At 35.4% G+C, this 10,676-nt stretch overlaps 3 protein-coding genes across 7 annotated transcripts; 1 reads left to right on the forward strand and 2 right to left on the reverse strand.

Moving 5' to 3' along the window:
- Window positions 1-322: 322 nt before the first annotated feature.
- On the reverse strand, window positions 323-2,557 carry LOC120124534. The gene is made up of 6 exons (XM_039143191.1): window positions 1,733-2,557; window positions 1,385-1,581; window positions 1,207-1,321; window positions 998-1,134; window positions 848-906; window positions 323-729 (listed from the first exon to the last, which is right to left on the reverse strand). The coding sequence occupies exons 1-6, from the start codon at window positions 2,555-2,557 to the stop codon at window positions 323-325; spliced, it is 1,740 nt and encodes a 579-aa protein (XP_038999122.1).
- Window positions 2,558-4,785: 2,228 nt separating this feature from the next.
- LOC120124535 (protein argonaute 1-like) lies at window positions 4,786-6,057 on the forward strand. Its single transcript, XM_039143192.1, has 7 exons — window positions 4,786-4,826; window positions 4,906-4,969; window positions 5,070-5,301; window positions 5,395-5,449; window positions 5,523-5,639; window positions 5,731-5,762; window positions 5,844-6,057. The coding sequence occupies exons 1-7, from the start codon at window positions 4,786-4,788 to the stop codon at window positions 6,029-6,031; spliced, it is 729 nt and encodes a 242-aa protein (XP_038999123.1). The 3' UTR covers window positions 6,032-6,057.
- Window positions 6,058-6,353: 296 nt separating this feature from the next.
- Window positions 6,354-9,948, reverse strand: LOC120124517 (aspartic proteinase 39-like). 5 transcript variants are annotated; one of them, XM_039143179.1, is made up of 10 exons: window positions 9,500-9,948; window positions 8,994-9,123; window positions 8,644-8,894; window positions 8,308-8,535; window positions 7,951-8,113; window positions 7,727-7,800; window positions 7,534-7,630; window positions 7,194-7,260; window positions 6,849-6,920; window positions 6,354-6,744 (listed from the first exon to the last, which is right to left on the reverse strand). In XM_039143179.1, the coding sequence occupies exons 1-10, from the start codon at window positions 9,739-9,741 to the stop codon at window positions 6,584-6,586; spliced, it is 1,485 nt and encodes a 494-aa protein (XP_038999110.1). In that variant the 5' UTR covers window positions 9,742-9,948; the 3' UTR covers window positions 6,354-6,583. The 5 variants fall into 5 exon arrangements, 3 of the variants coding, with proteins under 3 accessions (XP_038999110.1, XP_038999112.1, XP_038999111.1); XR_005516280.1 differs by having other exon boundaries at window positions 6,701-6,744; window positions 6,849-7,072; window positions 9,500-9,946; XR_005516281.1 differs by lacking the exon at window positions 6,354-6,744 and having other exon boundaries at window positions 6,892-6,920; window positions 7,488-7,630; window positions 9,500-9,944.
- Window positions 9,949-10,676: the final 728 nt, after the last annotated feature.

The raw sequence follows: 10,676 nt of genomic DNA on the forward strand, positions 1-10,676 counted from the left end.
TACGGGGATGGGGACGAGAAACGACAATTTTAAAAATTACAGGGTACGGGGACGGCAAGGGTACGTCATATAAAATAATTTAAAATTATAAATATATATAAAAAATCATAAATAATGTCAAATATCAAGACTCAAACAACAATATTAAGTTTATAGCAGTAAAATCCATAAACAAACAACAATATTAAAATGTCAAATTTCAAGATTCAAACCATAATATTAACTCTAGAATAATAAAATCCATAATAAAATCATAATATTAAAGTGTCAAATCTTAAGACTCAAACCATAATATTAAGTCTAGAAAAATATTAAACTCAAATCAAACATTGTTAACATCTTCTGAGATTAACTGACTCTCTAAATCCGACTCATCAAGCGAGAGTTCGGCAAACTCTAAATATCCAACATCTCCCAATGAATCAAAAGCATCTCCACCAACATCCCACATCTTGGTTTTCTCATCCTCATATTGACTAGAACTCCTTGATAAAAGACGAAGATTGTAGTGGATGTAAACTAAATCTTCGGCGCAACTCGAATTTAACTTATTCCTCCTAAGTGAGTGAATAAAAGAATAAGTGCTCCAATTTCTTTCACAACAAGAGGATGAAGTAGCTTTTCCAAGCACTTTGAAAGCCAAAGATTGAAGCAATGGAATTTTGGCACCAAAGTTAGCCCACCAACTTTTCGGATCCGAAGAATACCTCTTTGTAAGAGACATCAAATCTTCAAAAGGCCCGAGCTTAAGTGAAAAAACAAGCAAATTCATCCAAGACTTTGTCATAATCATCATCATTTGGAAATAACCTACGAAAACATTTCATTCTCTCTCAAGATATTTCACCATCTCTATGAGGAGCAACTCTACAAGGATCCTCACTTAGCCAACTATCACTATAAAACCTTCAACATATTAAAAAGAAAATTATACATAGCATCAAAGAACTAGGAGCTGAAAATATAAAATTCAAAACTAACAAAGTTATGTATGTACCTTGGATTTAGTGAATGAGCTAGGTAATGAAGAGGAGTATAACTCTTTGTCCAACGAGCTATAAGAATCCCATAAACAACATGATAAAAAGGACTGAAGTCTGAAAGAGGACGTTTTTCCTTCTTGTAAATTTCACACTACACTTTCTCAATCATGGAATCCCACAACTCATATACCAAATGAAGACATGGCTTATCAGTGTCACATACTCTAAGCATGTCATAGATGGGCTTTGTAAAATCAAAGATGTAAGCTACTTTATCCCACCAATCATCACTCACAAGCTTTTCTTTCACAAAGTTTACTTTCACCATGTCATCCTCCCTATAAGAATTTCATTCATCGCTAATGACCATTGCTTGAAGTTCTTGTTTGATGAGCTTAAACCTCTTAAGCATCACAATGATCGAAGCAAAACGAGTATCTGCAACTGAAAGTAACCTAAGAGGACTAAATCTTTGAAAGATTACCAATCTCATGTTGTAGTTCATGATGAAATTCTTGATTTGTACGGCATCCCCATGAATATCGGTAATCCAATGGCATAAGTCATATGTTTCCTCATTTCCCTCGACATTTTTTTGCTGAACAAATATTCTTCAAGGCAAGATTAAGTGTATGGACAACACATGGTGTTCAATAAATATGAGGATACATGGTCTCAATAATCTCTCCTGCCCCCTTGCAATTAGTTGTATTGTCAGTAATAATCTACCCCACATTTTGATGACCAACCTCATCAATCACTTCTTTCACCAAATTAGAAATGAAAAACTTATCTTTGATTTCACCAAAACAATTCACAGCTTTAAGAAACATATGCCCATTTCCAGAAGTAGCCATGAAATTAATGAGAGGCTTTCTTGTTAGATCACTCCAACCATCACACACAATAGTTAACCCTTTTTCTTTCCATGTTGCTTTAATCGGTTGCAAGAGCTTCTCAACATTATTTTTTTCTTGTTGGAGCAATGTGGTTCGCAATTTATTATAACCAGGGGGAACATAACCAGGAATATTGTGAGTTGCAGCAAAAGTGAAAGCCCTATGATAATGAGGATTTCTAGCAAGATTAAAGGGCAAACCACCGGTGTAGAACATTCTTGCAATTTCTTCATCTAATTGGACTCTTGTATTCATGTCAAATGCTCTAGCAAGAGGTGACAAGCTAGGTTTTCTCTTCTTAGAAGAAGAATCAATCTCAATTCCAGCTGAAGATTGAGAGGGCAAAGAAACTTCTCTAGTTACTTCTTGTTTCTTTCTATTCTCCCACTCTTCTACCAACCTTACCATTTCAAGTTTTTGATTTCTAGTTACCTTTTTGCAAATTGCAACTCCTTCACCTCGAATTTGAAGCAAATGTGCCTTTATCCTAGTATAGCTTCCATTACGAGTTTCGCCGCAAATGTTGCAACGAAAATTCCAAGTTCCTCCAACAGTCTCTCGTTTTTCTATCTTTGTCACATAATTCCACAATGGAGATAAATTCTCATTTTGGGACGTTGAAATTGACTCGCTCCCACTATTACTTTCAGTCCCACTACCACTTTGAGATGCCATATTTATACTAAATTAACATGTTTACATAAAAAAATTAAATGAGTTTAAATATCATGCATCAATTGAATGTAATTGAAAACAAAACATGCAAATATAAAAGGCGAATATTGAATGTAATTGAAAACAAAACATGCAAATATAAAAGGCGAATATAAAAGGTGAAAAGATATGTGAATATAAGTTACATACAGACTACTATTAAATAACTCATGTAAAATTTATTTTATATAATTTATGTATTAAATAATAATATTTTAGAATAACTGATACAATTTTTTATAAAAAATGAAGCTTTTATTTACTTCTCCAATCATTGCTTCATTCACTACATTTTCCATTCAAATTTCAAACATTCCCGGTAATGTCTAATATGCTCTAAGTACATTATAAAATGATAACCATGTAATAAGCAGCATCAATCGAGTTTAACTCTCTTTAATAACCGTGCTCTAAGTACATTATTTGGCAGAAAATGGCAATAATGATATAGTTAAACTCTCTTAATAACCACGTAATAAGCAACCATCAATCTATTTTTGCTTTGAATTGAAAAAAGATCCCCGAAAAATGAATTTCGTTCTATCCTATTTCGAATATGAAATTTTTTATACTCTATTTTTTTGTTCTTGATAAATCAAAATTGCTACTACTAGAAAAAAAGAAAACCAACATAGAAAGCAACTAATGTGTATTGAGTAGTCATGTAACCTTGAAGTTATACAAGACATTGCATCAAAAGTTACAAAAAAAAGAATCTGGATAGTTCCAATACATACACACGTATAGAAAGCAACTAATATCTATTGAGTAGTCATGTAACCTTGAAGTTATACAAGACATTGCATCAAAAGTTACAAAAAAAAGAATCTGGATAGTTCCAATACATACACACGTATAGAAAGCAACTAATATCTATTGAGTAGTCATGTAACCTTGAATTTATACAAGACATTGCATCAAAAGTTACAAAAAAAAGAATCTGGATAGTTCCAATACATACACACGTATTTATAATTATATATATGCTCCATCATTCAGTTGTTTAATACGCAATAGTGTGTGGTGCGCAGGCTCGTGAGTCGTGAATATTTATAAATTCTATCCGTAGCTTTATACCTTCAGAACATGCATGCTGTTAAAGTGAAAAAGAAACAGAATATTTCTAAGTTCTAAATCTCCTTGAAACTAAAATATTAAAAAAAGGAAAAGTTATAAATTCCCTTTTTAAGTTTTTGTAGCAACCATTTGAGGGTGAGGATTGTTTATGGAGAACAATAACATAATGCAACAAAATTGGATTCCAAATTGCCTTATCACTAATAGTTCATGATGCAACACTTGAGAACCCAACTGAAGCCTGAAGTCTGAAGATATTGGTACAAAAAAGATACAGCTAGATCTTGAAATACTTACAGCAAAAGAGCAGCAGAAAAATCTAGCTTGTTCAAGTTTATCCCAGCAATGTACTTGGTTGGTAAAAGAAGCAGAAGCAGTTGCTCCCCATTGCTGTCAAAAAGCTCAAGAAGCAGAAGCAATTGCTGCCGAAAGCTCTAATACTAGGTTTTGTATTCTTGCCGAAAGCTCCAGCCTCAAATTAGGTTTTGCTTTTCTTTTTTTAATTGTAAAATGGTGAAAATATCCTGGGGACGCATGTGAAAGTCACATGCCGTCCCCGAAACGTCCCCAGAACTCGGTGAAACGTCCCCGGCGTCGTTCAACCGTACCCTACCACCGTGGCACGTCCCCGGTACGAACCCCAGCCGTCCCCGTGCTTCCTAGAATAAAGCTATACGGATCAACAGTATGAAGCTCACACGCCAACTTAACCGAGAAACGGAGATCGACATTAAGACTCCACCCAATCGAGTCATCTGCCAAGTTAACCAGAGGACCCTTTTTTGCAGCGATTCGCAACAAGATATCCGGTGGAAGCAAATGCTCAAATTGTGACCACTACCAATTCCCATCGCCATATATCATATCAGCTAAAATAATCCGATGCATGCCGATAGCTCCAGCCACCGTAAGCAAGGTCATCCCACTAGTGGATCTATTCACCCCCTTTTTATTACAATAATACGATGCATGCCTCATCCCACTAGCTGATATCAACAAGATATTAGTTACATTTTCAATAAAATGAAAAAATTTAATACTAAATAACTAGAATGGATTTGAATCTATTTTAAAAATAAACAATCTATTTATATAATAAAAAGTTATAACAAATGGAAAACAAACAAACAGCTAAAAGGATGATTTTCTACAGGTTAATATTGTTTCTGACTATATCCAATTCCTTGTTCTTTTTTAGCTTTGTTTCTGAGAATTGTTACTTAATCTGGCAGAGATGGTGTGAGTGAAGGTCAATTCAGTAAACTTTTACTCCATGAAATGGATTCTATTCGTAAGGTATTCAAAGGGTTATCTTTTGTGGTGTCTTGTAGCACAGTTCTATTTCTTGGACAAAGTAGCTTCCATAAGTTTTTGAGTAAATCCTATATGTCAACAGCAGCGTATGAAGAGATTTGGTGATAATAGAGTAAATAAAGTTGGCTACTTTTTGGTGTTTAGGCTTCTGACACTTCTAATTTTCTTCCTTCCTCCAGGCTATGCCTCATTCGGTGAAAAATATTCACCACCAGTTACGTTTGTTGTGGTTCAGAAGAGGCATAATAGTCGCTTATTTCCTACTAACCACAATGACCGTAGTAAAACTGATAAGAGTGGCAATGTCTTGCCAGGTAACAAATGTTCCATAATTGAACAACAGCACAAATAATCAAATACTCTAATAACTGTACACCAGCATAATCCATTATCTTACCGCCTTGCAGGTACTGTTGTGGACACCAAGATTTGTCACCCCACTGAGTTTGATTTTTATCTCTGGGGTTCAGATAAACTGCGGCTCGCCTTGATCTTTTTAGCCCTATTTTCATTTCATTTTCTGATTCTAAATGTATTCAATTATTTTTCTTGTGCAGGGAACCAGCAAGCCCACCCATTATCATGTCCTGTATGATGAAAACGGGTTCAGTGCAGACAGTTTGCAGACGCTCACCTACAATTTATGTTATACGTATGTATTTATTACTTCCTCTTTAATCTTTAACTACTGTAAATAAATAATGCTCAGAGTACACTCGTAGCTAATTATTTCCCTCATCTAGGTATGCAAGGTGTACTAGATCGGTTTCCATAGGTTAGTGATCTTTCTTTTTTCTTAAATTTGTACTTAATTCTAATGTAAGGTAGTCAGTTAAAATTTTGTTTAAATTTGCAGTGCCGCCAGCTTATTATGCTCATCTAGATGCTTTTAGGGCACGGTGTTATGTCGAAGAAGAGATGTCGGCCAGTGGCTCTATGGGTGGAAGCCGAAAACCAAAGGACCAGAATGCCGAGGTTCGTCCCCTGCCCAGCATCAAAGAAAATGTGAAGGAAGTAATGTTCTACTGCCGAGTAAACTTCTAACCCTTGAAATTACAGATTCGTTTTAGTATGTGAATTCTGGATGTGGGTGGTTTAGTTATAGTACATGTCAAGATCTACAGGGGACAGATTTCCAGTCATTCTGCTCTTAAGATTCAGTGTAGACAATTATCCTTTGAATCACGCATGAAATGTTCAATGAACATATGTTCTTACAAAATTTGCTTTACTGCACCATTCTAAATATTTTTCAGTCATCGTTGCCATTTTTATATAAAGATTTGGTTCCAGCAAAACAAAGTTTCTTGCATTCTTGTTATCTGCTTAAAGTTACAAATTCAAGGTATAATAAATCAAATTTTGCTGCCAAAATGGACCGTATATGAATATAAAGATACATAGTTAATCACAGTAAATCACCGACATCTGTAATTTTACACGATTACAGTAACAGAGCCTTGAAAATAACCCCCAAAAATTGTATTATACATCCATCAACTGACCACAAGCTAGCCGTGTGGTTCAACTGGAAACGGCCTATTGGTGAGAACATGTGCTATGTGGGTGTTGAGCTCCCAATCCTTTCAACATATGCTACAAGAGCAGTAGATCAGTTATCGCGATTATGGGTAGAAGTAAAGCGATCATGCTTCGTGTTTGATCCTGCAATGGACCATCATTGCTCATCTGCCCCGCGTTTACAAATTCAGTTCTTGCTGTGTCAACATTTGTTGAGACGTTGACTGACATTGAACCTAATCATAATACACAATGCAGCAGATTTAGAGTCCGATTGCACTCTAGATCATCAGATGCCTCTGTATGGTAAAGTAAAATCTTAGATGCTTATCACACTTACAGTCATAGTTGGTCCATCCGATCCGTTGATTTGCCAAATCATAAACAAAGATTTTGTCTTTTAGAACAAGATCTGCAACCGAAAAGAAAAGGGAAATATTTATGGCTTGCTGCATTCGTCGTACAGGCAAAAAACAACCAGCTAAGTGATCAAAACACACAAATTTCATGCATAAAGGTAATGTTATTAGACCTACAAATAACTGTCTCAATCAGATTTTAGACCTATAAACATCTCTTGATCTGATTTTTTTTTAATTAAACACTATAGAAATCCGGAAATTCATCAAGTCTCCAAACAAGCATATAACGTAATCGATTGAAACATTCAGTACCGAGAAAATACCTCCTAAAATTGTTATCCCTTGACCCTGGATTTTCTGAAAGCCAATGCACCAGGCTGCAGCAGCACCCTGTAAATATCAAAGACGCCCATTTCTCATTCAGAAATTTGGATATGAAAAAAAAATAACACAACACAGTATACAAGGAAGTTCATTCAGACTAAAGCTAAATTTTATACATTGGCCAATGATTAGGTTAAAGCAGTAAATAAAGATAATAAACAGCAGCTAGTTCGAATGACGAAAACAAGACAAGCCCTATATCATATAATATTAATAGGGAAAGAAAATACTACAGAAGAGATACTAATCTATGTACGCATGTCCAAAGCTTTGACTCACGATAGAATTCTGCTGTACAAGATAGTCCTGCAGATTTAAAATCAAGGACGCACCACCAGCAAAGTTCAGACTAACTTGAGGGAATATATCATTGACGCTGAACAGAATGTTAACATAACGTCAGTTATGCATACGAGTTACAATCATCTTTGAAGATCGACAGTCAATGAAATAATATCAGTGGGTAGTCAACCTGGAGGTTATTAAGTAGCATTGATTTCCTTTGGAAAGAACAGGGCGCACGGTTTGTGAAACAGTGTTTGTGATCTGCACAACAAGAGAACCCTCAATCATTAAATTCGAGATATACAAATTCATACCAGAAAGACAAGAATAGCAGGCAAAAAGCTTTTTTTTAGTGATGATCGATCCCCTTAATGATGTCCGAGTATCAGTAAAACCTTGGTCGACACTTACAGCATTCATGAAAGCATCATAAGCTTCCTCGGCTAGGTATGCCAAAGTTGTCCCGGAATCAATTATTGTTCCTTGGCTGCTCGATGTTGAAAACACTGATGGTTTTATTGATAAAACTTGTCCACCAACTGAAATGCTTCGCAGATCAAGATTATAGTGGGGCCTGAAATTTTGTGGTGCAAGACTGGTTAATCAAATAGCCTATGAAACCTTATATGTTCCGATGATGAACAATATTTATATGCAGGGACTACGAATCTAAATGACAGATGAAAAACCAGAGTTACGAGTCCAGCTATGATGAGATAAAACGAGAAAGAGACAGTAAGAATATCTTCCAAAGAAAAGAGCACATACTGTGATGGGACAAGTGGCGTATAAATGATAGTTGGCTCCACGATCTCACCAAAAACAAGCACACCTCCACCACCATTATTCCCTTTCAAGCAGTGGGAAAACACTCTAGGTGTTATTCCCTGTGAAGAAAGTTGAGAAATTACAGACAAACTCTGCTGCCCGAACCCAAAGATTCCATCAACCGCTCTATCGGACTTTGTCAAGTCCCCTGTCTCCAACACACTACACCTGTTTCACAATCCATGACCTTTTAAGCCAACAGATTCCACTTTCAAAATCAAACAAATTCATAACAACATGATTAGCATCGCAACATCGAAGGACTACACTGCTCACCCGAACATAATAGGTGCCGTAGAATTATTAGTCATAGATCCCTCGAGAATTGAATTAAAATGCAACAAATCAGCTACATAATAGCCCGATGTCCCACTACCATCTCCATACTGAAATGAGTAACTGCACTGATTGGTCTGGCTCGAACAGCCAGAATCCGATGATTGGAGATCTGCTCGACATCTTGGGTCCGAACATGGGACTGGTGAAGCTGTTGACGAGCTTCCAGGATCAAACAAATTAAGTTCAATCTGTAAGAAAAACACAGTCGCTCAAATCTTTTTGTTCTTTCAAATAACAATACAACTGAGAAAAACAATAAGAAATATACAAGGAAAAGCGAAATTTACTTTAAGTCCACTAGTTTGAGGACAACCATTGCAGGAATTGCACCCTATCCATAAAACATCACTTCCTGTATCAATCTGTACATAAAATTCTCTTGGAGGAGAACCTAACTGTATTTTGGTATAATATAGCCTAACAAAAAATAAAAAATAAATCAGTAAATTAAAAGAAAAAAATGAAGATGGAAGTAGCAAAAAGCCAAAGCAAAATCAGAGAAAAGAAGGGGGAGACTATTTGTAAAATATGATTAATGAATTCTAAAGGAAAAGGAAGACTAGTTACAAGGGAAAAAGAAAAATATACACTAAACAACTTTACCAAAATGAAGAACAGATAGGAGACTAAAGAAAATGATAAATTTCATTTAAATAGTAAATACCCAACATAGAAATTTCATCAAATATTTTAGAAATTCAATCCAAATTTAGAAACCTGGCCTCCAAAAATTAAAATGAAAAACAAAACCCAAAAAAAAGGCAGTAAACAAATTTTATTTGAATTTATTTACCCAACGAGAAACGGATCATAGGTGCCCAGAACAGGAAAATCTACGACACCACCAGAGGAAGACTGCAGCAACCTTCCATGCCTGAGTCTATCACGCTCTCTGAGTTGACTCAGTTCGAGTTCATGACTCGCCAGGGGAATCCTTCTCTCCAGCTGCAAAGTTGAAGGAAAACCACACATAACTAACGCCGCCTCTAAAAGGAAAGCCGCTATCATAATCCAGGCGGGAAAAATCGCCGCCATTTTCCCCTTCCTTCTCTTACAGAACTGTAGCACTGTCTAATGTCTTTGTTCTTCTTTTAACAAAATTATTTCTCTGTAAACTAAAATAAAGAAGGGGAATTTGGAAAGAAAAGGCAGGGGAATTGGGGTTTAGCGGAAAACTTGAAAACAAGGAGGAAGATCATTCGGAGAGAAGGATTTAGGAGGCATGATTTTGTGTTTGAGTACATAGAGGACATAGTTTGAGAGAGAAGGCTTAAAAGGAAACAGAGACGGGAAAATATTCAACACGACATGGATTACGTTAATGTTGCCTACTTATATTTTCTTTATATTTATTTTAAAATTATTTTTTTAATTGATCACTGGTATCCGATTTATTGACCCACTAATCTAGATCGGGTACTGTAAAGGCGAGGGCAACTCTCCCAACCCAGTTTGATCTATTCACAAACGCTAAGATTCGAACATCTGACCTTGTTTAAGGGACCTAATGTCTTATCTCACTAGATAAACTGGTTATTGCATTTTTCACTATTATTATTAAGATAAATTATAAATTTCACTCTTAAACTTTGATCTCATTCTTGTTTTGTTCATTAACGTTTATAAATTTTTAGTTCAATCATTAAACTTTTTATTTATTTTTATTTTGATCACACAGATGTTACGTTATTTTCATTTTATCTCCTTTTTAAAAGATTAATGTTTTACAGTTTTAACCCTGTCATATTGAAGTCAAAATCACTATTCTTCATTTTTTTTATAACAACTCAAGACACTAATGAATTCATCTCGTGTCCCCTATTATCCTTTTTTTTCCAAATTACATTAAAGGGATGTTTGTTTGGTTATGAAGGGAATCATTCAGCGTTGAATGTTGAACCGTTCAACATTCAGTGTGTTTGTTTCTAACCTCTGAATGAAGACTGTATTGAATGATTCAGCAAAACAGT

Source organism: Hibiscus syriacus, unplaced genomic scaffold (genome assembly GCF_006381635.1).
Source record: "Hibiscus syriacus cultivar Baekdansim isolate YM2019G1 unplaced genomic scaffold, ASM638163v2 tig00110419_pilon, whole genome shotgun sequence".
Lineage (NCBI taxonomy): Eukaryota > Viridiplantae > Streptophyta > Magnoliopsida > Malvales > Malvaceae > Hibiscus > Hibiscus syriacus.

Coding starts and splice junctions, on each gene's coding strand:
- LOC120124517 (XM_039143179.1), bottom strand. CDS start 9,741: ATGGCGGCGATTTTTCCCGCCTGGATTATGATAGCGGCTTTCCTTTTA. Junction 7,631..7,726: donor TGCTACTTAATAACCTCCAG/GTTGACTACCCA, acceptor CATTCTGTTCAG/CGTCAATGATATATTCCCTC. Junction 6,745..6,848: donor CGGATGGACCAACTATGACT/GTAAGTGTGATA, acceptor TATTATGATTAG/GTTCAATGTCAGTCAACGTC.
- LOC120124534 (XM_039143191.1), bottom strand. CDS start 2,557: ATGGCATCTCAAAGTGGTAGTGGGACTGAAAGTAATAGTGGGAGCGAG. Junction 1,135..1,206: donor CCATCTATGACATGCTTAGA/GTATGTGACACT, acceptor GAGAAAGTGTAG/TGTGAAATTTACAAGAAGGA. Junction 730..847: donor AGTTGCTCCTCATAGAGATG/GTGAAATATCTT, acceptor GGCCTTTTGAAG/ATTTGATGTCTCTTACAAAG.
- LOC120124535 (XM_039143192.1), top strand. CDS start 4,786: ATGGAAAACAAACAAACAGCTAAAAGGATGATTTTCTACAG. Junction 4,827..4,905: donor AAAAGGATGATTTTCTACAG/GTTAATATTGTT, acceptor TTAATCTGGCAG/AGATGGTGTGAGTGAAGGTC. Junction 5,640..5,730: donor ACCTACAATTTATGTTATAC/GTATGTATTTAT, acceptor TCCCTCATCTAG/GTATGCAAGGTGTACTAGAT.